The sequence below is a fragment of the Panthera leo genome, chromosome D2 (genome assembly GCF_018350215.1).
Source record: "Panthera leo isolate Ple1 chromosome D2, P.leo_Ple1_pat1.1, whole genome shotgun sequence".
Classification (NCBI taxonomy): domain Eukaryota; kingdom Metazoa; phylum Chordata; class Mammalia; order Carnivora; family Felidae; genus Panthera; species Panthera leo.
Window position 1 is genome coordinate 30997520 of NC_056689.1, and position 26281 is coordinate 31023800.

Consider the following 26281-nt stretch of genomic DNA (forward strand, 5'->3'; position numbering starts at 1 on the left):
GGATGGCCTAAGGTAACAGAGCCTCCTGGTTAAGAGCCACACGGAGCTGGGCTCTTATTCTAGTTCTGTCACTTACTTGCTGGGTGACTGGGCAAGTTTCTTAACCATTCTGAGCCTGTTTCCTCATCCATGAAATGGGTCTAATATTTGCATCTGCCTTACAAGGTTGTTGTAAAGGTGGGGTCATTTGGGGTTGTTGTAAAGGTGAAATATGTCAATATAAGTGGCTGTTATATAAGATACTGTTGTTAATCCCAGCGAGAATAAGACTTTGCAAAGGGTGGAATGTAGGGAAGTGTGTTTCAGCTCAGTAAACATCACCACTGTCCCTGCACAGAACAGGTTGTGTCTTGAGGGAGAGAGCTCTCTGTTGCTAGAGGCATCCAAGCAAAAGTTAAGAGCCCCCTGACTAGGGATGTTGTCAAGGGATTGAAGCCTCAGACTGGGTCAGGCCTGGTGATCTTTTTTTTAAAAATTTTTTTATTTTTTCAACGTTTTTTTATTTATTTTTGGGACAGAGAGAGACATAGCATGAATGGGGGAGGGGCAGAGAGAGAGGGAGACACAGAATCAGAAACAGGCTCCAGGCTCCGAGCCATCAGCCCAGAGCCTGACGCGGGGCTCGAACTCACGGACCGCGAGATCGTGACCTGGCTGAAGTCGGACGCTTAACCGACTGCGCCACCCAGGCGCCCCAGGCCTGGTGATCTTGAAAGGTGTGTGCGGTCCATCATTGCGGGCAGGAGGGGCGAATTGGATGGTAGTGCCTCGCAGCCCAGCCCTGTGCCGTGCAGATCATTCCGGAGCCTGCATCCCTCGTGTGAGGCACTGAGATCTGGTGGCCACACAGGGCAGGGGATGCCAGATTTCGAGGGGCTGCAGTAGCTTTGGCAGGAGAGGATTAGTGGCTGCTGACGCGTGCTCAGGAGATCTTCGAGGAGATGCCGCAAGAAGTCATCTCGGAACAGGGGGAGGTGGGAAAGCTGGTGGAGTTTAGTTGCATAGAACCATGGCTGCTCCTGCTCAAGTGGAGAACGTCTGATAGATTTATAAAAATAGTTCCTTCGTTCACCACCTTGTGTTCACAGCTGCCTTCCCGGGGTCTGGAGCAGTGCTGGTATGTAGAAGGCACTCAATAGATACGTGTGGAATGAGTGAAGGAATTCATTAAGGATTGCCTACTATTTTCCAGGCACTGTAGTAGGTGGGCTGGTCTGACTGCTTTATAGAGCTGACCCCAGGGTGTGGGCTGGGGGGGCTGCACATGTGTTTCACTGGCCCCTGTGATTATTGCCTTCATCGGGGGCTAATAACACATTTGTGGGGCTTGGCCAAGGTTGCATTTTTAATGTTTTTATTTCCCAGGCCAACAGCTGATTATTTTTACAGGACTATTTTGATGCAGGCAAAAAAAAAAAAAAAAAAAAAAAAAAAATTAGATTAAAAACAGAGCGTTCATTCCTGTGCCCTATCCTGGCTCGTTTATGGTCAGCAGACATGAACTGCGTCCCTGGTGGACGTGCCCATGTGCTTTAAATCTGACATAATAGCACGCTATGTGGGAGTGGAAACCGGCACCCATGTGCAGGATCATTAACCTTTACGGGTAGGAATTTCCCCCCCTTGTCCGGGGTGGGGGGGTTAAAGGCCAATCTGTGTGATGGCGCTTTGGGGTGGAATTCTGTGCCCGAGGCAGTGTGTGTGCGTATGTATCGCAATGCCTCTCCTGCCTCCCCCTACCCCCTTTAAGCTCTGGAGGCCTTTGGTGAAATGAAACGTTAGGTGGAACCCCAGGAGCGCCCCACAACACAGTACAAGCGGATCCGCTTTGCCCGAAATGGACCTGGGCCCCCTTGCTCGGCGTCCGACCACCCGCCCGCGCACTTCCCTGCTGGAATCCCAGGGCTCCCCGAGGCCCTCGAGGAAGGGTCCGCACCCGTGTAGTCACACACGTTCGCGGTCACAATTGCTCGCCTGTCCCGGGCTGTGTACTCACGCCTCTTCTCTCTCCCCCCTCTCTGCTCCCGCTTGCTGCGTTGCCCGGCTCAGGCGGGCCTCATCCGCACGGATCGCACCGACTACTTCATAGAGCCCCTGGAGTGGGGGCAGCAGGAGAAGGAGGCCAGCGGGAGGACACACGTGGTGTACCGCCGGGAAGTCGGCCAGCAGGAGTGGGCGGAGCCTGGCGGGGACCTTCACAATGAAGGTAGGCACTGGGCAGGTCCCTGAGCTCCACCTCCGCCGTAAGTCCCGCGCGGTCAAGTCCCGGCCTCAGCCTTCTCCTCCGAGAGGTGGGACTGGACCGTGTATACCAGCCGAGAAACCCCAGTGGGGCTTAGGGACCGTTACAGCTGGCGGGTGAGCTACTCGAGCCCCCCTGAACTGTGGCCCTAGGGACTCCGGAGGTCTCTGAGGGGCTCCACATTGCTTTGGAAGGCTGTCTTCCCTGCCCAGCAGAAGGTGCAAGGGTTGCAGTTAGCTCTTCCCCCTAAAAATTCACTCAGCCCGTGGGAGCCCCAGGAAGGAAGTTCTTAGGGCGTTTGTAGGGAGACTTCCAGGTATCAGGGCACCAGAGGTAGGTTTGTGTGCCAGAGCCCATTTTTATTTTTATTTTATTTATATTTTCTTTTTTGAGAGAGAAAGAGGGAGAGAGAGAGGGCACGTGCATGGGCAGGGGAGGGGCAGAGGGAGAGGGAGAGAGAGAATCCCAAGCAGGCTCCATGCTGTCAGTGTGGAGTCCTATGCGTGGATCAGTCTTCTCACGACCGTGAAATCATGGCCTGAGCCGAAGTCAAGAGTCGGATGCTCAACTAACTGAGCCACCCAGGTGCCCCCAGGAGACCATTTTTTCTCCAAATGTTTATTTTTGAGAGAGAGAGAGAGAGAGAGAGAGAGCAGGGGAGGGGCAGAGAGAGAGGGAGACACAGAATCCGAAGCAGGCTCCAGGCTCCGAGCCGTCAGCACAGAGCCCGACGCAGGGCTCGAACCCACGAACCATGAGATAATGACCCGAGCTGAAGTCAGTCACCCAACCAACTGAGCCACCCATGGACCCCCCAACAGACCATTTTTAAATCCTGCCTCCAACACTGTCTGCTGTGAGACCCTAACCAACTGACTAAAATCTCTGAACCTATTTTTCTAATCTGTAAAGTAGGGATGGTTATTATTGATCTCTTAAGATTGGGTGTATTAGCGATAGTGGGTATAAAAATTCCATCATGGAGCTTGGCACGTAGCAGGTGTTTGGTGAACAATTGTTCTTACTACAGTATTGTTCTTAGGGTAACCAGTGACACGTTAGGGTGAGAACCCCTGAGAGCAGGGGTGTCCTGGCACCCTGGCTGTCGGCACAGGAGCCCGCATACCACCAGTACTCAGGGCCCATGCTTGCGTGAATGAACCAGTGGATGCTACGCGTGCTAGTCTTGGGCCCATGGCCAGCTTCATTGTCCAACTTAGCTTTGTCCCAAAGCCCTCTTTGGCCAGGAGGACGTGAGAAGGCTTTGGGTGGAATCTGGCCGTGAGTGGACCACACCCTCCTGCCAGGGCCCCGGTGGGGTTGGGCATAGCGTGAAGGAATGCGTGGAAACCAGTTGTCCCCACATACACTACCTCCTTTGAAGTACCAGCTGCTCTCCCGGTGCCCCTCTTGAGAGAAGCCACGGCTCCAGAGGCTGAGCTGAGTGGTGGAGGGCTCTGCAGGCCTGGGGTGGGGGCACGGGAGGGGGGGGCAGGGACTTGGTGGAGTCTCGGTGGGGGGCTGGGGTGAATCTCAAGGGCAGAGTGGGACGGCACCGTGCCTTCTGTAGTTGGGAAGAAAGACAAGTCTCACTGGGCTCCACTTTATCTGAGGCCAGCTCTGAATCAAAAAGCATAAATCTCCCCTTTTGGGGAGACCCTGGGGAAGTGCTGCTCCATGGCCATGGGCCTGGAACGGTCAGTGGCAGGGAAACTCAAACCGCTGAGCTCACAGAGTTGGCGTTCAGACCCAGGAAGGCTGCCGGGGCTTGCGTCATCAGGCTTCTCAGCTGAACGTCATGGGCCCATGGGTGATGCCATGCCTCAGGCCCATGCGTGTCTTTCCTTAGAAAGACAGGTGGCGTTGGAGGGCGTTTTGGAAACCTGGGACGCTCACTCACTGTTCTTTCAAGACCAGCAGTGGGTCTGAGCCCGGTGAGTAGGTTAGCATTTCTAGGTGTGTCTGTCTCCATTTATCATTCGTGATTAGGACAGAAGGTTTCACTTCAGGGGTGGATATACTTCTTGGCACAGAGCAATGCCTCAGAGGCCTAGGCCAGCCGGTCGGAACCTGCTTAGCTGCCAGCAAGTGGGCTTTTGAGAAATCTGCCTCAGGCCAAGCACCTTCCTCCACCTCTGTCTGCCTCCATGCTGCCCAAGTGTCAGCCCAGCTCAGGTGTCCCCTCCCCTGGACCCTCGAGCCCCTTGGATTTCTCCCAGGACTTCTTCTTGTCCCAAATAGGCTGGGGGGTTGGGGGGAGGCAGTTCCTGGAGGACAGATACCGAGTCTTTGTTCCTTCACATGAGCTCTGCCACTCCCCAGGATATGTCTGGCTTTCCTCAAGGGAGGAGAGGAGGTGTCAGAAGACCCATCAGATTGGTTTTCGAGCTGAGCTGTGGCCTGTGGAAGGGCTCCAGGCACCTGGGCTCCACTGGAGAAGTATCTGGCATTTGCCAATGAACTTGGGGGCACACTAAACTTCAGAGTCTGGAGGTAGAAATTCCCTTGGCTGGACCTCCAGGTCTAGCTGGTCCCCACCCAGCCCCTCAGAGACTCCCCCGTGGACACTGCCTGGGCCTCAGGGGCTGTGCCCTGGATGCTGCCATGCTCCTAATGCTGCCCTTTCCCTCCTCAACCCATGGTCCCGCTCTCAGCAGCCCCTTACCACCCTACAGGTCCTGCCCGAGGAGGGAACAGTCTGCCTCGGGGCCATGTGCACCTGTGGCCAGAGTTCCAGCTCTGCGGCAAGGGAGGGGGGGCAGGCATCAGACAGCAGGGCGGCCCATCCTTTCAGGGGAAGCCTGCCAGGCTGGGGCTTGGGGCTAGTGCTGCTGCTTTTGTTTTTTTTTGTGGTTTTTTTTTTTTTATTTATTTTAATATTTTTAAGCGTTTATTCATTTTTTGAATAAAAATGGGGAGTTGCGGAGAGAGAGACACAAAATCCAAAGCAGGCTCCAGGCTCTGAGCTGTCAGCACAGAGCCTGATGTGGGGCTTGAACCCACAAACCATGAGATCATGACCTGATCCGAAGTCGGACGCTCGACCGACTGAACCACCCAGGCGCCCCAGCGTTTTTTTGTTTTTTTTAAGTTTATTTTTATTTACTTTGAGAGAGAGACAGGGAGTGAGTGGGGGAGGGGAAGACGGAGAGGGAGACAGAATCCCAAGCCAGCTCTGTGGTATCAGCGTGAACACGGGGTTCGAACTCACGAACCACGAGATCATGACCTGAGCCGAAATCAAGAATCGGATGCTAACCGACTGAGCCACCCAGGTGCCCCCTCTTTTTTTTTTTTTTTTTAACTTGAGATAAAAGCCATCATTTAAATCATTTTCAAGTATACATTTCAGTGGATTTTTACTATGGTTACAGTGTTGTGTACCCATCACCACTATCTGATTCCAGACGTTTCTGTCGCTCCCAGAGAAAGCCCTGTGGCCCATTAATTAGCAGTCACGTCCCTTTTCCCCCTCTCCAACCCCCTGGCGACCGCCAGCCTACCTTCTGCCTCTATGGATGTGCCTCAGGACGGCTCACGTAAACGGCATCACGCAGGCCTTCTGGGACTGGCTTCTCTCGCCCCGCATGTGAGGTTCAGCCGCGTGTGGCTCGTGGCATTACTTCACCCCTTCTTGTGGCAGTGTGGTCTTCCACTGCACGAATACACCACATTTTGTTTATCCCTTCACCTCTGGGTCGGCGTGGGTCGTTTCCGGTTTTCGGTTATTACGATAACGCCGCTGTGGACGTTCACGTACGAGTTGTTGTGTGGATGTCTGTTTTCAGTTCCCTTGGGTATGTAACTGGGAGTGGAATTGCTGGGTCCTATGGAAACGCCATATTTGTCTTTTGGGGAACTGCCAAACTGCTTTGCAAGAGCAGCTGCACCATTTCACATTCTCGTGGGGCGTCTTGGGTGGGCTTCTGGAAAACCCCCCCGGGGGCCTGCCGCCCCCACCCTCCCCTCTTGGAAGGTTACCTGTTTCTGGGCTGAGAGACAGAAGAGGGTGTGGGGGGCACCTCTCCAGGGCCTATGGTTGACGTCAGTAGGCCCTGCCCAGTGCTCCTCACTGTTTTTGCTGAGAGGGAAATCCGGGCGGGCCCTGATAGGGTGTGATCACGTGAGGGTGGGAGCCCTGGGTTTCCATTCTGGGCTTCTGCCATTAACTTTCTGTGTGACCTGGGATGAGTCAGGTGACCTCGCTGAGCCTCCCTTTGACAGGCCTGTGGCTGGGAGAGCCGTGAGGGGTCACGTCCACCTTTCACTTGCAGTCTGTCAACCTGTGGGCACTGCTCCCATGTTGGGAGTGGCCGCTCTTTAGTCTCCCTGCTCCGTGGAGAGAGCGCTTGCTCCTTCTCCTCCCCTCCTGGGGGGTCTCCTTCCCCTCTCCCAGGCATTTGCCTCCGGGCTCTGTACTCACCATTGGGCTCAGGCACCAGGCCGCCGGGAGTGCTTGTGTCAGGCCTAGTGAGGGCGACACCTGCCCGAGCTGGGCTCCCCAGGCTGTGCATCACTCGGAGGGCTGGCCGCGCGTTTCTGGTTTCTCCACTCAGCCAGTGCGCACACGCTTTCCCAACCCTTCAGTCTAGTGCTTTCCTTCCTTTGCACTTGAGAGCCCCGAACCAAAGGGAAGACAAAAAGAAACTATAGCAGGGTCCCGTGGTTCCCTGTTGCCCTGTCCTCAGATTTCAGTTCCTGAAGTATCCATATCAATAGAAGCTTAGAGGCAGCTCTTGGGTCTCTGCCCAGGTACCTGTCGAATCGTCCCCAAGGGTCACGCATATTGTGGATGGTTTCACCCCACACTTACTCACAGTGGGTTTTGCTAATACAATTCCCACTGCTGGGGACCCTCTGTTCCCCGTGTTCCAACAGGTTGTCTCCCGCTCCCCGTCTGGCCCAGTTAGATGTCCCCTCCTCCAGAAGCCTCTGTCAACCCCCCAGTCCTGGTTTGGGTCTTGGTGTGGAAGCCTTCCCTAGTCAGTCCTCCTGTAGGCCTTGAAGTCACTGTACTGTTACCATCTGGTTCTTTCTCTGTCACCCAGGGGAGGCAATGGGTTCAAGGGCGGGGCTCCCACCTTTCCCACTCACCTACCCTCCACCCACCAAGTAAGTATAAGGCCCCTCCTGCAGTCATTCCCCTTGATACATGCTGGGGATGTATTGGTGGCATTTTCCTATCCTTAGTTCCTGTCCCACTCTCTGGAGGATTCTCACATAACTGGATATTCTCAGAAATTAATGGTATGGGCACCTGGGTGGCTCAGTTGGTTAAGCATCCAACTCTTGGTTTTGGCTGAGGTCATGATCTCATGGTTCGTGAGTTTGAGCCGCACTGACAGGCAGGAGCCTGCTTGGGATTCTCCCTCCCCTCCCCTCCACCACTCACTCTCTCTCTCAAAATAAAATAAAATAAAATAAAATAAATAAAATAAAATAAATAAAATAAAATAAATAAAATAAAATAAAATAAATAAAATAAAATAAATAAAATAAAATAAATAAAATAAAATAAATAAAATAAAATAAATAAAATAAAATAAATAAAATAAAATAAAATAAAACAAAATAAAAAAAAAAATAGAAATTAATGGTACAAGTACCAGAACTTCAGGGTAGAATGGAGCGGAATCATGAAATGTTAAGGCTTTGGAGTCTTCTCAAGAGACCCCAGCCTCTTATCTGACTTTCTTAGTGTGGGGGAGGAAAAAGAATTTTCCCTTTACCCTTCCAGGTTCTGGCTGAGGCACCCTGTAATAAAAGACAGATTAACAAAGATAAAGTAATCAGAAGTTCAATTACATGGATACCTCCTGTGTATGTGGGAGAGACTCAGGAAAATTGAGTAACTCCCCCAAATGGTCCAAGCCACCACCCTAACATCAGCTAAAGACAAAAGAAAACGTTGGTGGGTGGGAAGGAGCGGTGAGTTGATGGGAGGTTACCAGGAAAACACGGCAAACAGGGGCAAGGTTGTTATGTGGATTTAAGTCATTTCCCTCTCTATTGATAAAGAGTTTCCAGAGATTTAGAGTCATCCTTCTTCCTGGTGCAGGGTGGGAGACCCCCTTACGAATGGAGATTTCCCTTAAAGGGTCACTTCTCAATTTCCAGAGCTTTTCCCGTGTCTGCTGTTTCTTTTTTTTTATTTTTTTTAAATTTTTTTTTTTTTTTCAACGTTTTTTATTTATTTTAGGGACAGAGAGAGACAGAGCATGAATGGGGGAGGGGCAGAGAGAGAGGGAGACACAGAATCGGAAACAGGCTCCGAGCCATCAGCCCAGAGCCTGACGCGGGGCTCCAACTCACGGACTGCGAGATCGTGACCTGGCTGAAGTCGGACGCTTCACCGACTGCGCCACCCAGGCGCCCCTCGTGTCTGCTGTTTCTTAAAAATAATCAGCCTGAAATAATCCTCACACCACAGAGACGTATTTTGGGGTGGCAAATTCTGCTCCCCTCCATTGGCTTTTCCCACTGTGTCCTCACGAACCCTCAACTCCACCGCCCCAACAAATGTTGCTGCAGTTTATTCAGACTATGGTGCAAATGACTGATAACGACTTAAGGTGCCACCTTTCTAAGTAGCAGCACCGATGGTGATGCTTCAAAGCCTGGTGTCTTGATGCAGACAGACCTGGACAAGCTACTCTGGACCTCAGTTTGTTTGCCTGTATATTGGGGGCAGTAACCTGAGAGTTGTAAGAATTGGATTGGATTGGATTAGACTGGAGGTCAGCAAACTAAGGCCCACCATGGGAAATTAATTTTTTTTTAAGTTTATTTATTTTGAGAGAGAGACAGAGAGAGAGAGAGAGAGGGAATGCACACAGGTACGTGTGGGGGAGGGTCAGAGAGAGAAGGGGACAGAGAATCTCAGGCAGGCTCCCCACGGTCAGCACGGAGTCCTGCCTGGGGCTTGGACTCACAAACCCTGAGATCATGGCCTGAGCCGAAATCAAGAGTTGGATGCTCAACCGACTGAGTCACCCAGGCGCCCCCCGACGTTTGATTTTTACAGCAAGCTTCTGGGTGAGAGATCAAGAGGGGCTCATCCTGTGTCACAGGAGGAGTGAACGGGCAGGGCTGGGTCACGCGGGGAAGATAGGGCTGAGTGGGACCTGCGACCTAGGCCTTCGAGTCCAGGCGAGGTCCCCCTTCTCCGTGTTCCTCGCCTCAAAGCCTCAGCCGTGGCCTGGCTCCTGGAAAAGGGCTTGTGCCTCCGAGCTGGCAGGTGTGGGAGGAACCCTCACGCTGAGTCGGCTTCTTACAGAGGCAGGAAGAGGGCACACGTGACGAGGCAGAGCGGGCTGGCGGGCGGCCTCCGGGCGACAGCTTCTCCTGTGGCTCTGACCTCTGTCTCTCTTCCCATCCCGGTTGGCAGCCTTTGGCCCGGGCGACCTCCCCAACCTGCTGGGCCTGGTGGGCAACCAACTGGGCGACGGGGAGCGGAAGCGGCGGCATGCCAAGGCGGGCAGCTACAGCATCGAGGTGCTGCTCGCGGTGGATGACTCCGTGGTGCGCTTCCACGGCAAGGAGCACGTGCAGAACTACGTCCTCACCCTCATGAACATCGTGAGTGTCCTCACGTCCCAAAGCGGGGGCGGGGGGGGGGGGGCAGGGCTACCAGTATTGCTCAGAACACGATTTCCCTCGGGCCGGTGTTCCCTGATGGATGCACTGCTCGCTCCTTAGCCCAGCAGTGACCCAAACCTGAGCTGGCCTGACCCCCGCCCCAGGCTGAGGTTTGGATTAGACTGGAGGGGCCCATAGGCCATCGGCGCTGGCCCCTGGCAACCTGGGGCCTGGGGCCAGTGGGTTCAGGGCTGGGACACATTCAGAGCCTGAGGCAGGCGTGGCCAGGGGCTTTGCTTGCCCAGGAGTTGAGGAGCCTTCCCTGGGACTCCCCTTCTGGAGAAAATGCCCAATCCCAGGCCGGGAAGATTGGCCAAGGAGCCTTCAATCTGCTGGTGGGGGGGCCAGATCCCAGGTCCCGAAGGGGGCCTTTGTTTGGTGCACAGGGAACAGAAAGGTGGTTGTGCAGATTGACGTCTTCACCTGCCTCGATAAGAGTTTCCGGAGACTGAATCATCCCCTGCTTTTGGTACAGCTATGAGACACCCTCACAGATGGACATTTCCCTCATACATGTAAATGTCTCCCACGAAAGGGTAACTTCCACTGGGGTTTTCGGAGCTTCTCATATGCCTGCAGTTTCTTAAAAATAACCTGCTTATGAGGCGCCTGGGTGGCTCAGTCGGTTAAGCGTCCGACTTCGGCTCAGGTCATGATCTCGTGGTCTGTGGGTTCGAGGCTCGCGTCAGGCTCTGCGCCGACAGCTCGGAGCCTGGAGCCTGTTTCAGATTCTGTGTCTCCCTCTTTCTCTGAACCTCCCCTGTTCATGCTCTGTCTCTCTCTGTCTCAAAAATAAATAAATGTTAAAAAAAAAAAATAAAAAAAAATAAGCTGCTTATGGGGCGCCTGGGTGGCTCAGTCGGTTAAGCAGCCAACTCTTGCTTTTGGCTCAGGTCGTGATCTCACGGGTTCGTGAGTTTCAAGCCCCACATTGGGCTCTGTGCTCACAGCTGGGAGTCTGCTTGGGATCCTCTGTCTCCCGCTCTCTGCCCCTCCCCCACGCACACTTGCTCTCTCTCAAAAATAGATACATGTTCAAAAAAATAATCGGTATGCCAAAGAGGCATCTCTTGGGGCGCCCACACCGGCCCGCCTTCATTGTTCTTGGAGCTGTACTGTCTGTGTGTGTGTAGAAGTGGTCCTTCGTCTAAGCCTCTGAAGGGGGGGGTTGGGGTCTTGTCTTATACTTTTTTTGAGCCCCAGCTGCACACAGCACAGTCCCGGACCCCTAACGGGTGATGGGTATGTGTGGAGTGGGTGAGTGGGTCGTTGAAGAAGCAGGGGACAGAAAGGTAGCAGGTTTGTGTCCATAATACGGGTGTAAAGAAAAGGGGGGTGGGGCTGGAAGTCAGATCCAATTACACTGAGCCCCAGGGAGGTGGGGACTGAGCCCCCGGCCTCCTCTTTGTTGGGATATGAATTCTTCTGTCCCTTAAGGAGCCTGCCGTGTGGGACTCTTAAGAGCAAAGGCTACCACGTTGGGCTGTTTGTGAGGCAGGGCAGGTGATTATGAATATGGACACACCCACCTCCCTGGAGCCCTTGACCACCCACCCAGACTCTATAGATGGCTAGCCCAACCTGAGGCCACACAGCCTAGTACTGGTCCCATCAGTGGGAAAGCAGGGTTGGCTCCTGGAGCCAGCAGGTGGGGGCAGGGGAACCCTTAGGAAGCCCTCAGGTGCTGGAAGCCTGGGTCTTGGGTCCAGAGCGGGGGCTGAAGACCCCAGGAGTGTGAGCCTGTGAACCAGACCCCATTCACAGCCCCAGAGTCCTTCCGTTTGCTAAAGGATACTTTTCAGGAAAAGGTCAAATCCTGACGCTCATACAGAAATAAAAGCAGGCGGGGCGCCTGGGTGGTTCAGTCGGTTAGGTGTCCGACTTCGACTCAGGTCATGATCTCACGGTCCGTGGGTTCGAGCCCCGCGTCGGGCTCTGTGCTGACAGCTCAGAGCCTGGAGCCTGCTTCGGATTCTGTGTCTCCCTCTCTCTCTGACCCTCCCCTGTTCATGCTCTGTCTCTCTCTGTCTCAAAAATAAATAAACATTAAAAAAAAAAATTAAAAAAAAAAAAAAGAAATAAAAGCAGGCAAGTGCGAAAGATTTTAGTTTACTCAGTAATCAGGGAGGGAACCAGGCAAGTGTTAACCACCCTTTCAGAAGAGAACCCTAAGAATGGAAACATTTACGATCAGGGATTTTGAAATGAATGTGCAAACAGAGAACGAAATTGGCTTTTTCACGGGGTAGAAGAGAAGACAGGATTCGTGCATCTGTAGACACTTTACATTGTTATCAAGTGTCTGGTTCTCAGTTGTAACGTAGCTTCCGTGGAATCAGATTCAGATAAGGCAAAAAGTGTCCTGTGGACACATAGTTTCCATCAAGGTACACGTTGTAATTATTTTCCGGGCTTGAGGCCTGGCCAGGGTCCCAGGTAGGAAGCCCTTCCCGGGGATGGCAGGGAGTCTGGTGGCCCGTCCGACTTACGGGCTGCGTCTTTGTTCCTGAAGCTAGAAGGCTAGCAACCTCACTGGGGACACACCCCTGGATTCTGGCTGTGTGACCATCCTAAGCAACTAAGTGGTGGGACCTCCCCCACCTCCCCCAAGAGCTGGCCTCGCCACTGTCTCTCCCTTTCTAGATTCTGGCCTGGGAATAGGGGTGAGGAGAGAAGGCCTAGGCGGGAGTGGTGGAGGGTTGGGAGTCTGGGGAAGACCAGAGGCTCTCTTTCATGGTCTGTGGCCTCCCGTCTGGGTGCCTCCAATGAGCATTCTGTTGCTTTCTTTCTCCTTAAATGTGCGTTGGTTGGACTAAAGTGTGAGCAGGTCAGCAGGATCTGGAAGGGTGGGACAGGCTTCCCGGAGCCCTGCTCCCCAGCTGGCCTCACTCTCCAGTGTTGATGGTCATGCGTTCATCGGTTCACAGCCAGGTGCGTCCCCCGTGCTGGGCATTGGGCATGATGGGAGTGGATGTTAGTCCGGTAGGGTGTTCTCTCTCTCTCTCTCTCTCTCTCTCTCTCTCTCTCTCTCTCTCACCTCCCTATTTGTTCTCTTGGTGATATAAGCCAATAGGAGCCAGGCTTTCTCTCCATGGCAGGAAACAGGCCCATTGGGCCACCCCAGGCCCCACACTTCCTGCTCCCAGGACACAAAGCCAAAGGAATCCCCCCGATGTTTCTAGGGAAGGCTGGCCTGGGTCAATCAGGTGGCTGTCCTTGACTAATTGCTATGACTGGAGGGTTGGCTTGGGTCCCCAGGTGGAGCCCAACACCTTGCATGGGGGCGAGGTGGAACAGAATCTCTTCCTAGATAGTGGGGAAGCCAAGCATGCAGACAAAAGAATGGCTTCTATAGTGGAGGGCTCAGAGGAGTAGAAAATGGGGTCCCTGCCCTCAGAGCCTTTACCTTGCTGCGTGTCCCCAGACAACTGCAAATAACATCCCCTTGTAAGTCATTATAGTCATTGAGCAAGCACTGGGAGCCAGACTCCTTGTAAATGTGACTTCATTTACTCCAGTCTCCCGACTACCCCGTGAGAGGTCTGGCTATCCTGTCTCCATCTGTTCAAGCCACAGGCCTGGGGTCTGAGGCCTGCTCTGTCACTTTGGAGCCAACCCTCTTCACATGGTCTCTGCATAGAGGTCTGAAGCCTCATGCCTGGTAGTGCTGTCTCTGGCTGGTGACCCAGATGTCAGGGAGGAAAGACAACTTTCCCTCTATCCTCTTAGGTTCAGTTCCAGGGGCTTGCAATTTAAACCGATGAAAGATCATCATGTGCAATACGTGTATTTGTGGGGATGCTTAGTGATGAGTCGCTCAAAGGGGTGATTTGAATTTGTAACTTATATACCTAAGGGGAAAGAGAGTTGGCAAAAGGCTTGTACGGTTAGGACAAATAAGCTTATTTAGGAAAGACAAGTAGGTTTTTAGGAGAACAAATGGGAAATAACATTTGCGGTTACACTTGTTTATACTTTCTGTCCTTTTTTATGGTGATGAAGTTGCCCAGGAGAGGAGGGGGAAAGTTAGAAAATGATGGGGAGGGTCTCCAGGAGCTTGTTCCCCAAGAAGAATTTGGGGGCTTGATGAACCATACAAGGCAGATGGTTCGCCATAGGGGGATCTTCTGGGAGGTTGTGTTCTGATGTCGCAGGTGCGGAGGGCAGCCAGCGAGAGCTCTGGCCCATGTTGGTGAGTGGATGGGTGGCCAACCACCTCTCCTCCTGGGGGACCAGCAGCTCATCCTGTCCATTGTGTGGGAACTTTATTTGGCTGGGATGCTTGAAGCTCAAAGCACTAATTTCCTGAGGGATTTCATGAAGCCAGTATAAAGGGTGTCCCTTTGCTGTCCCCTTAAAGTGCCTGCCGGCCTGTGACCATTTCTGATCCTGATTTGTGGGGCCGGGGCTGGCCTAGCAGGATCAGAGAGAGATCCGATTCCCGGGATGTATGGTCCTATTGTGCTAACCCTGGAGGAGGGGGAGAAGCCGTTAGTGAAACCCTCAGAACCATCTGATGGGGCCCTGCTCACTGGCAGCTCTCAGGGTATCCTGCCTCTCAGTTTTCCTTTGCATTAACCTGGGGATGTGCTATAAATATTCATGCAGCTGCACATGGTGGCAAGGACCCCCCCCCCCCCCCTCCCTCACATGCTGGTGGGCCCTTGAGGGACTTTATTTGCCCATGCCTCAGTTTACCCATCTGCACCAGGTCACTCTCCTTAAAGCGTCTTCAAGCCTCAGGACTAGGGAACCATTTGAGAGCTTTGAAACATAAGGAGCAGTTTTGTTCAGCATTTGGTGAGTGCCTAGTGTGACAGACCTTATTCTAGAAGCTTTGGTCTGGCGGCCAAAACAAGCCTCAGACCACGGAATAGTTTGGGAACCATTGAGGCCAGTGCTGAAGGAGCTTAGAGGAGGCAGCCGTCCCTGTGGACTGGAGGGAGAGGCTTGAGGTTTGGAGCTGAACCAGCCTGGGGGGAAAGGGTTTGGTGAGGTGGATCATCGTCGTATGGCGGGATCGTAGACGTAGGAATGAGGGGGCAGCCAGGCCTGCGGAGACCTCTCAGGAGTTTAGCTGTGGCGGGAAGGTCCCTCGGGCGACAGCATGGGCTCTGGCATGGAGAGGAGGGGTGAAGAACATTGCCTGACGGTGGCACTGGCTTGGATTTGGGGGGAGGAGAAGACGGAGCCTGAGCCTCCTCGAGCCTTCTCGAATATCACAGTATCGTTCCAGCACCTACCACATGTCCGGCACGGGGCTGAGAACCTCACAGACAGGCTCTGTGAATCCTCACAGTGGCCTTACGCCAGTGACATTCCTTTGACCGCTGTGGTTCTGAGAAGCCAAGCGACTTGGCTCGGGATAGTAAGTGGCAGAGTTAGGATTCGAACCCAGATCTGTCTGATTCCAAAATTCATGCGCCCCTCCCCCTCCCACTGTGGTAGAACCAGGGGCAAAATAGCTCTGAGGAGGAAGGAGAAGGAAGATCGTAGCCTCCACCCCCCGGCCTCTTCCCGAAATGGGTCTCCGTAGCTGAGTCAGGATCCTGAAGCTTCACCCCTGGGCCTGCTTCCTGCTCTCGGCTCCTGGCTGTGGCCAGGCTTGCCAGCCAGGGGCATGGAGAGAATCAGGCACTGTCACCGAATCTCTGCGGTGAGGACTCTCTGCGACAGGGGGATGCAGGCATCCTCAGAGGGCCCAGAGCCAGAGCAGAGAGAGGGCAAGGAGTCAGGCCCCTTTATCGGTCCTCACTGAGCCATTCCGCAGCCGGATCCCTCTTTCTTGGCAGTCCTAGGCTCCCTGCCTCCCCTGCTCTCACCCCATCTGGCCAGGCTGATGCCACAAAGGTGTTGGGCGTGGTTGCCATAGAGATGTTGGCCGGTGCCTCTGAGAGGGTCCTACCCTCTCTGACCTGCTTCCGGGCCCCTTCCTGAAGCCTCTGCAGTGCTCTGCTGGAAGAGCTTGGTGCCCCTTCGAGGCCCAGGAGGTTTGGCTGCAGATGACTGTCAGACCAGGGCCTTGGTGGCCTCAGCCTGGGAGGGTGGCGGCGTTCTCTTGGCACATAAGTGTGTTAAATATTCATCATAAAGGCCAGTTTGGAATGCCACAAAAACACTGCTTTCGTGCTGACAGAGAGTGTTGCTTTGCCAGACGTTTTCCGTTCGGGGATATGTGAGCCTCCGAGCAGCTCATCCTCCCTGCTCGTTGGAAGGACACAAATCCTCCTCCTCCCTCTCTTTTTAGGCCTTTCTCTTGTCTTGTCTCACCCTAAAATGCTTTCCACTGCTTTTTAGGGCAATCTGAGACCCCCCACAACTAGGAGCAGAATCTACTTACTTTGAGGTAGTGGTTCTTAATAGGCAAGTTTGCTTCCCAGGGGGCACTGGGGAAGGTTTGGAGATATTTTTGGTTTATTGCAGCTGGAGGGGATGGGATGCTACTGGCTATCTTGAAGGAGGAGCCAGGAATGCTGCTAAACATCCTCTAGTGCACAGGACTCCCCGCAGCCAAGGTGGCCCTTGTGGCCGGGAGTCCTGCCCTGAGGTATTAGCTCCAGTCGCCATATTGCTTTTTGAAAGCAAGCCCCCTTGGGCAGAGAACAATGCTTAACACAAAGGCGTGAATACTGGGATTCCTGGCAGGAGAGACACAATAACAATGAGGACAAATACCCCTCCTGGTAATGAGAGCTTTATGGTTGACAGAGCACTTTCATACCAGGCATCTCGGTCGCCATATTGGAGGTCACGCTCCTGAAATCCCATATTCCTGGGCTGACCTAATGGACCTCTCATCAGCTCCCCAAGTGGGAAGTAGAAGTTCTGAACCAAGAGAGGCCACTGATCGAGCACATATGTGTTCCAAGCCCTGTTCCAAATGCTTGACATTTGCCTCACCTTCTGTCCTCAGGCCTCTCTGCAAGGTTTATCAGTTCACACTCAGATGGGAGAGTCGGGCTCAGCAAGGTGAGGTCACGGCAGTTCGGGTCTTTCTGGGCCTCCACAGTGCCTCTCTTTGCACTCAGACAGGCCGACCTGGGGCATAAAGGCGGCTGCATTATGGAGACAGGTTGTGGGGGATAAATGCTGGGGACTCGTGAGCCGCGCCCTGGCCCGGACTCAGTGTCCCAACCTGGGGGAAGCTGAGGCCCAGCTCTGGCTACTGCATAGGCCAGCCTGGGGGGTGGGCAGGGATCCTGGGCTGCAGGCCGCACAGAGTTACTGGGGTACACCCCCAGAGAGTGCACACATGCACAGATGGAGTGCGTGTTTCCACGCACATGCGTGTGCACGCACACACAGCCACCCATATGTGTAACCGGGCTGTGTGCACATGGATGCATGTACCACACCAGACCAGGTGTGCCCACGCGAGGAGCTCACACACTACGTGTTAACACATCACTTGCCACGTTTCATCAAAACTGAACCCATCGATTGTCAGATGCTCTGTTACTTTACGTACTTAAGAAACAGAAAAAGTGCTATCCGTTAAACCCTGACGTGGTGTTTTCGTATCACTTAGAATTTTTATTTGTGCTCGTCGGAAGAACTCTTTCAACCTGATGGAGGCTTAGATTTTCGTCACGTGTTACTCACGTGCGCACGTAGATACGACGGTGTGACAGAGTCCGGTATTCCCATCACTTCTTCCATTCCGAGTGTTACTTGTCAGAGTCGCTTTCAGCCACAGAGCCATCCGCGTCCGTGTTTTCTGCACGGCATTGGCTCCTGTGCCGTCTGGAGCCTGGGTGATGCTGTGGGAGCCCCCCCACCACTCCCCACCCTTACCTCTGGATTTTCTCCAAGCCAGAACCCGTTCCGCGACTTTGATGTGGGTGCCTTCTTGATTTTACTGCAAGGTGGCAACGGAGGTTTTCTTTTTTTTTTTTTTATTTAAAAAAAAAATTTTTTTTTAACGTTTATTTATTTTTGAGACAGAGAGAGACAGAGCATGAATGGGGGAGGGGCAGAGAGAGAGGGAGACACAGAATCAGAAGCAGGCTCCAGGCTCTGAGCCATCAGCCCAGAGCCCGACGTGGGGCTCGAACCCGTGGACCACGGGATCATGACCTGAGCTGAAGTCGGACACTTAACCGACTGACCCACCCAGGCGCCCCCGGAGGTTTTCAGACAACCAGGACTCCCATTCCTTTCTCACGCCGTAAATGGCCCGCTGCCAGCAATGTCAGGGCGTTGCAGCGTCCTGTGAAGCCACCAGGAGTCACGTGAGAGTCTCGCTTGCACGGGCAGCGGTGACAGTGTGCTGGCCCCCTGTGACGGTCAACGGGGAAAGGAGACCGTCTCAGACGCGTGCCACGTGGTGCTGGTTGGAGCATCTGGTCTGCAGAGTTGCTCGTGCTCTCGATGAGAGGGGTCGGAGCTGGGGAGACGGGGGGCTAGTTCCAGGGCCTGGGACTAGAAAGGGCAGGAGAGGTGACTGTTGGCCAGGCCGCACCTTCAGGCAGGGCCACCCCCGTTCTGTTCAGGGTCAGAGGCCGGAAGCGACCAGGGAGGGCACGCGAGCAGAGGCTGCTTCCTTTCCTGTGGCCGCCGTGCTCACACAGGCTCGGCTGTCACTGTGGGCCTGCTTGTCTCCCGGCGAGACGGGGGGGTAATGACTCCTTGGAGCTCCTTCGAGGAACGGTTGGCTGTCACAACTGGAGCGGAGAACGTCCAAGGCGAGCCTCCCGTGTTGCCAGAAAGTAAGGAAGTGCCCAACACACAAAAACAAAACAAAACAAAGAGCCCCAGAGCCAACAAGAAGGGTGTGTTAAAGGGACACAGGAGCCAACTGAAGGAAAGAGCTCCCGGGGGCCAAAGCTGGGACAATTTGAGCGACCAGGTTAATGTTGCGTTGAAGTATAACCCAGAGTATAAAAACACACAGCCATGGGTTCATACTGATAAATAAGCGACAGAATAAATGAACAGCTGGGAGAAGGATTCCGAATAATTGACGTAGGTACTCTGCCCTCAAGGAGGTGGATTCTAACTCCCACTCCTGAAGTTCAGGCTGTGCCCGGTGACTTTGTCCTGAAGCGCACAGCACGGGGCCGGGAAGGAGAGAGTATGTTACGCAGGAGAAACCTGGCAAGCGCTGTCCCAGCAGGCGCTAGAGGTCAGCATTGTCGGTGACGGGTCGTGCTGGCGGCGGGTGCCCTTGGCGTCGTGTGGGGAAGATGGCCCTTCCCTCCTGTGGCCTTCCTCCCCCCCAAGGCCCGTACCGCGCATCTAATCATAAGACAAACATCAGCCATACCCGAAGTGAAGGATGGTCTGCAAAATGCCCCACTGGTATTCCTCGAAACTGCTTTAGGTCATCAAAACCCAGGAAAGTCTCCGGAACTGTCAGGAAGGGCAAACAGTCTGGAGCAGCCCAAGGAGGTATGGCAGCTAGACATAACCTTCTTCTCTTTTCAATTGATATATATTTTTGATTTTAGAATAGTTTCAGATTTACAGAACAGCTGCAAGCCTAGTCCAGAGAGTTCCTGAGGGCCCCACTATGTTCAACATCTGCCATTACCATGGTACATTCGTCACAACTACTGAGCCAATACTGATGCGTTATTGTTAATGAAAGCCCGTATTTGTTTCAGATTCCCCCTTTTTGCCCCTAAGGTCCTTTGTTTTTGCTCTAAGACCGCATCCAGGGCACCAGGTTACGGCATGCAGGCTGTGGCTGCATCAGCCTTTAGGTAGCAGTCACTGCCCTCTCCTGTTTGAGCATGGGGTGGGCTTGAGACCCTGGGGTCATGCTTCCTCAGCACGGCCCCTCCCTATTTGAGACCTGCCTGAACCGCTGCCAGGCTGGTGGATAGGCTGCTCCAGAAGTCCTTGGGAGCAGTGTTCCCTAGCATTGTGGGAACTTGGGTCTGGCTGGGGGGCCATTCTCTGCTGGACCCCTGTCCCCGCACTGCCAAGGAGAAGCCCATTTTGTCCTGGTCCAGAAGGGAAGGCTGCTACCTCCCCCCCGCCCCCCATGGGCTCCCCAGGGGCCTAGCTCTCCCCGCCAGCCGCAGTGGAGCCCCAGGCATTTCTGCTGTCGGTACCTGGGGTCTGATCCTCCCTTTGGGCCGGAGCACAGATTCAGAGTTCCCAACCCCCTTCCCTTCTTCCTGCTCCCTGGGTTTGGCCACAAGGCCCCCGGGAGGCCTGGCCATGCAGGGTTACAGCAGAACAGAGAAGGGGCTCTCGCAACGACTCCCTGGCTGGCCGTGTTGCTGTTTACTGGATGTGGAAACCCGCTTCGCTTATCTTCTCTCCTAGGCCACAGAGAGCCCACTCCAGCCAGCCTGCCACAAGAGCTGGTTCTGGAAAAACAGCTGTGTGGAGTGGCTCAGAGTCACAAAGCATCAGAGTTTAAATCTGAGCCTTCCCACTTTCCAGCTGGGTGGCCTTGGGCAAGTTACTTAACCGCTCTGAGCCTTGGATTTCTCACCTGTGAGACGGGAATGATTCCTCTCTCCGTAGGCTGGCGTGAGGTTGTATGCAAGCCCTCACATGGTGCCCGGCACGTAGTAGGTGTTCAGTGAATAGCGGCTCTTTCTCCAACCCTCGTGGTCTCTAGCTTCTGTTACGTTATCATGGACCTTCTCCCTTCTGCTCTTCTGTGCCCCCTTGACCAGAGCGAGTCCTGACGTTTGCTTGATTTTCTAGTATATACCCAGTGGCCGTCCCAGGCCAATATCTGATGTGGAGCCCTACCCTGGGGTCTTGGCAGGGGATGTTGAACTTGGCTGAGGTGGGGAAGAAGGACACCAGACATAGCCTTCTTTTCTGCCCTGTGGGCGTCTCTTGATGTATCCCGCTGGGACCCACAGCCGCGGGAAGCAGTTCCAGGTCTCCCCAGAGCTGGCGCACGGGCCTGACCTTTGGCATCGGGAGGGTGGAGGCCGACAGCCAGTTCTTGAGTGCACAGCCAGATTAGAGCCCGCCAGGGGGCCGCCTGCGCGTGTGTTCCAGAGGGCCGGGGTCCTGGGCCTCTCAGGAGGCTGCACCTCCTGGCTGTGGCTCCAGCACCAGCTCACGGCTGTGGCTGGGACCTGTGTGCCAGGCACTTCTGCAGCCCTGTCCAGCCCCCTCCTTGGCCTGTGGGAAGGGTCAGGACAGCTTCAGCTGAATCAGAGCCCTACTCAAGGGCTGGGGGTGATGGGGGTGTGTGCAGATGAGGGTGCCGGGGCACCCCAGACGGACCCCACTAGGGGATGTGGAATGGCAGGGCCAACCCCCCCCCCTTTTTTTTCTAAGTTTATTTTGAGAGAGAGGGAGAGGGAGCGCATGAGCAGGGGAGGGGCAGAGAGAGGGAGAGAGAGAGAATCCCAAGCAGGCTCCACACTGTCAGTCCATGGCCCGATGTAGGGCTCGAACTCACAAACTCACGAACAGTGAGATCATGACCTGGGCTGAAATCAGTAATCCGATGCTTAACCAGCTGAGCTACCCAGGGCCCCCCTCCTTTTTTTAATGAGGGAATAAGGGTGTGAAATAGAATTACTCTATTTTTATCTCCTTATTTAGCATAAGAAAAGACTAGACTTGCTCATTGCTGAACCCTGCTGCTCTCAGAGCTTCACAACTGTTCACCCACTCTTACACCCTGGGCCACCTGTTGGGGATCACTTTCCACCTTACTTTCCTGCAGACCTGCAGACAGTGGGGTCTGGGTGGCTCCGTTTCTGTTTCCTTGATTGACAATGGCTTCTTTCATCGTGGTTCTTAAAAGCTGGTTTGCTGGGCCCAGGATGGTGGGTTGACGGTTTCTTTATCTTGGGACTTTGGTGCTATTACTTCAGCGTCTCCCCTGGTCACTGCTGAAAACCTACCCCTAACCAGATGGATGGTCCTTCCTTGGCAAGTGGCCTGTCGTCTCTCTTGCCGCCTGGAAAGTTTTCTGTTTGACCGACGTGAGCACGGAGAGACGTCCCCTGAGAGACCGTGGCCGCCATCTCTCCCGGGGAAAGGAGCAGATACGCCCCTTGGGACTTCCAGAGAGAGACTTGAGGCCAGTGGAGGAGGCGGACGGGAAGGTTCAGTGGGGCTCACGGCGCCCAGAACTTTCTAACGGGCTAGCACACACGTTGCTGGAAGTGTGGGAGCGTGGGCTGGGAAGAGATTCCCATCGCGTGGGGGGCTGGCCTCAGCTGCCCTGATTACCACCGGCCTGGGGCTCTCTCGATGGTTCCGCATGACTCCTGCCTTTCTCTCCCCTGCCCTGAACCTCTGCCCATCTCCTCCGAAAGGCCCGTGACCTTCTCCAGCGGGATGCGTTCTGGGTCCTCCAGCAAGTCCTCCCTGACCCCTCCCTCCCACAGGTACACCACCTTCCTTTCCCCCAGCTCCTGGGGTCTATGTACATCCGTCCCTGAAGCATTTGGTCGCCAGATTATTTCAGAGTGCTGTGCCGAGTGGGGTCTCTCTGAATGGTGCGTCCCCTTCTGCTTGCTCAGTATTGCATTTAGGCCAGTTACCCGGAGTGGGAGGTGGCATCAGAAGGCCCCGCTCAACCCCCACCAGTGATGGACACTCGGGCTCTGATCCTACTTCTTGTTCAGAGAGGCAGCAGCCTCCTCCCCAGTCCCACCGCGAAGCCTTCCCCGTGTTCTGGGCCGGAGATGCCAGCCATTGGAGCAGGCGTCACTGGGGGTTTGATGGGTGGCTTTGGCCTGCTGAGTGTGGGGACAGTAAGGAAGGATTCGGGCAGCAACCTGCCTGGCCCGCTTTGGAGAGAGACAGAGCAGGAAGACAGTGGCCCCCTGAGAATTTCCAAAAGCCTAGAGGCCGTGCGGATGCCTCCACCCAAGCATTCCAGCGACTGATCTCTTTTCCTGCCCTGGGGCAACCGGTGGGGTTTACATGTGTACATGTGGGGCACAGATGTGTCTGTGTAGAGCGTGCCCTGCTTATCACCCCATCTCTGGTCTGCTTGCCCGCAGGGCACATCAGGGAGGTCTGAGACACTGACCACGTAGAAGGCCACGTTCTGAGCTGGAGGGGCTGAAATGTCAAGGTTATTTAAGAGTCACTCCGGTGCAGATTATTTTGGCAGAACAGGAGAGAATTCTTAGGTTGGACTTGTTTGGGAGAAAGTGTGTGTGTGGCCGGTCGGCACGCCCGTCTTCCACTGCACAGTTCTCCTATGACAGCCATTAGGATCCCCATTCTACAGAAACAGAAACAGAGGTCCAAGGAGTTGCCTGATGTGCCCTAAGCCACAGAGCTAGGACCCGAACCCGGGACTCTGGCCCCCAGTAACTGCATTGCTTCACCAGTGCTGTGCTCTGACACTGACCCACCGAGCGAGTCACTGAGCGAGTCTCGGGGGTTACGTCCAGCTAGGGGATTAATTATCTAAGTTGTGGCCCATCATACGCAGACATTAGAGATGATACTTTTTTAAAAAAGTTTATTTATTTTGAGGGGGGAGGGGCAGAGAGAGAGAGAGAGAGGGAGAGAGAGAACCCCAAGGAGGCTCCACACTGTCAGCAGAACCGACGTGGGGCTCGATCCCACGAACCGTGAAATCATGACCTGAGCCAAAACCAAGACTCAGATGCTTAACCGACTGAGCCACCCAGGCGCCCCCTAGAGGTGATGCTTTTAAACATACAGAATACTGTTTCATGAAACAACCGATGTATTAACGGTATATTCAGTATGATTACTGTTTTGTAAATTGAGCCTCCCCCTCCCCCCCGCCCGCCCACCGCGCACACACACACACACACACACACAGATACGCACCTGGCAAGAAGCATGTTAACTGTGGTTATTGTACATCTGGCTGATTGTAGTTTGGGCAATTCGATTTTCCTCTTTCACCTTTTTTTGTACTTTTCAAAGTTTACAGGGTGAAATGTTTTATATTCAGAAAAAAAAGTTAAAACGAAAAAGCTAGAATTGTTCAAGGGGCATCCTTAGGAGATGGGCACTCAGGGGAGGGTGAGCTGCCTGTCTCTAGGGGTGGACAGACAGAGCCTCGTCCATCTGTCATGGACACTGTTCCGGCTCTCCTGATTTAGGGAGTAGGAGGGATAGCATTCTTTGGCGGCCTGTGTGGGACACTGCCCCACGGACCCCTGGGCCTGTGGGAGAAGGGAGTTTTCCAAGGCCATGGTCCTCAAACTTGACCATGGCTGAGCATCCCCGGGGATTGTGTTCAGATTACAGACTCTGACTTGGGAGGTGGGTCCGAGACTCTGCATTTCCAAGGTCCTCGTATACTTTCCCTTGGATTTGCCGTGGAAAAGTGCCCGGGCACTACGGAGCAGACAGACGATTCCGGTGGCAATTGGAGGGGTACCCAGGGACTTGAGGGTGAGCGACCCGGGCCGGGGGACATTTGTGGAAGGACTCTCCCGAGCCGTGGAAAGATGAGTCTTTGTCAGAGGGCTGAGTGTGAGGCCAGCCCCTCATACTTGGCTTCGTGGAGAGAGTGCACAGGTGGAACTAGGCTGGGCAGGATTTGAATCCCAGGTCTGCAGCAACTTAGCGGTGTGGCCTTGGGAAGGTCCTTTTGCCTCTCTCTGCCTCAGTTTCTTCGTCTGTACAGTAGGGAGAAGAATGCTGCCTGAAAAGGCCATGGTGAGGATAACACGGGTCAGGTACCTGGCTCAGTACCTGCTGTGTGGTAGGCTCTTGACAAACGTTTGCTTCCCTTAAAATTGCATGCTCTTTTCTCCTTGCAGGTGGATGAGATTTACCATGATGAGTCCCTGGGCGCCCACATAAACATTGCCCTTGTCCGCTTGATCATGGTCGGCTACCGGCAGGTGACCACCTCCCTTCTGCAACTGGCAGGGTTTGGAGGGAGAGGGGGTGTGGGACCGGTGCACCGGACGGGCTGTGGTGTGGGGAGGGGCTGGTCAGCATGTAGGAAGCATTTTGTTCCCAGAATCAGAACCCTGAGACCGTTAGAGTTGAGGCTTCAGGGGCAGAGGCATTTGGGGATGTTGAGCGGGGCCTGGGGGATTCCCTGCAGTCTGGAAGCAGGCAGTCCTATGCCCTGGCAGCTGGAGATCCCTCTCCTTGAGGACCCTGTGCGGAAATGGGCTCTGAGCCGGGCAGTGACCGTGAGACAAGTCCTGCTCTGGTTGGACCCTGGGGCCCTGGGCTCTGCAGTCTTAGACCGACTGGTGGCTTCTTCTCCCCCGAATGGGGGTGGCAGTAGCACCTTCCTCCAGGGGCTGTTGTGAAGATTAGATGAGACCACAAACACAAGGCACAGAAGTGCTCAGAGCTACCCCCGCCTGCAGCTCGGTCGAGGGATGCGAGAGAATGCGTGTTGAGTTCCCAGCAGACAGGTGTCCCGGCACAGGGCCTGGCACGCGAGTGTTCCCTGAAGCGGGAGGGCTGTGCGCATGCACGGCGACCTGGGGACCGGCACCGCGTCCCACGGGCCTCGGTGTTCTCTGCCCCTGGGAGGGGAACGACGGGTGCCCGCTGGCAACCCCCTCTCTGTTGACGCTCTTGGCCCCCGCAGTCTCTGAGCCTGATCGAGCGGGGGAACCCCTCTCGCAGCCTGGAGCAGGTATGTCGCTGGGCACACTCTCAGCAGCGCCAGGATCCCAGCCACGCAGAGCACCATGACCACGTCGTCTTCCTCACCCGGCAGGACTTTGGGCCCTCAGGTACGCAAGGTACTGTATTTGCTGCGGCCAGATGTTGCAGCTGCAGGGCAGAGGCCGGGGCTCGGGGCTGGGCTCTCTGGAGCCACCCGAGGAGCTCTGAGGAGCCAGTCAACAGAGAGATTCATGGGACTCTGGAGAAGGACCTGGCCCATCTGGATGGGCAAGCTTTAGAGTGGTTTCCTCGGGGATCAGGGGAAGTGAATGGGTCCCCGCTCTGGTCCCTGCTGTCTGGGTCGAGCCTGCGGGTGGCCGCGAGTGGTCAGGCTTACTGTCCCAGAGCCTGGCTGCGGGAAGACCCGTCAGCATCTTCAAGATGCTTCTGTTCCCCAGCCCCCCCACCCCCCACCCCCGTATCGATATGGGCTCATCACAGGCCTCGGGGCACCTAGCAGGTGCCTGTGTGTGGACACGCTCCACACCTCTCTGTGCAGCGACCCAAGCTCACTTCTTCTCCCCTGGTCCTCCCACCTGCCGAGTGGGGAAAAAACAGTTGCCGCTTTCCCCCATTCCAGCCCGCTACAAGGGCTGAGGGAGGCCTGAAATAAATGCCTGTGGTCGTGCGTGCTCTGTAGACACGTGAAGCTTTGGTCACTCGCAGTTTTCCCGGTGGGGAAACTGAGGCACAGAGTGGCGAAGAGGCTTGCCCCTGTCCTCTAGCAGAGACGAGACAGATCTGCAGCTCTGACTGGATCTTCAGGCTCTGAGTTGAGGGCTTTCTAGTTTTTCCTGGTCTGATTCCAGAAGGGAGTCAGCTGGCCATGCCTCT

At 54.6% G+C, this 26281-nt stretch overlaps 1 protein-coding gene across 1 annotated transcript in view; it reads left to right on the plus strand.

Annotated features, from left to right (window-relative positions):
• ADAMTS14 (ADAM metallopeptidase with thrombospondin type 1 motif 14) overlaps positions 1 to 26281 on the plus strand; it is an 80653-nt gene that overhangs the window by 20833 nt on the left and 33539 nt on the right. The window contains exons 3-6 of the mRNA XM_042907790.1: positions 2050 to 2206; positions 9630 to 9820; positions 24574 to 24657; positions 25368 to 25515. Coding sequence (XP_042763724.1) covers positions 2050 to 2206; positions 9630 to 9820; positions 24574 to 24657; positions 25368 to 25515 — 580 coding nt within the window. The remainder of the gene's footprint in view (positions 1 to 2049; positions 2207 to 9629; positions 9821 to 24573; positions 24658 to 25367; positions 25516 to 26281) is intronic.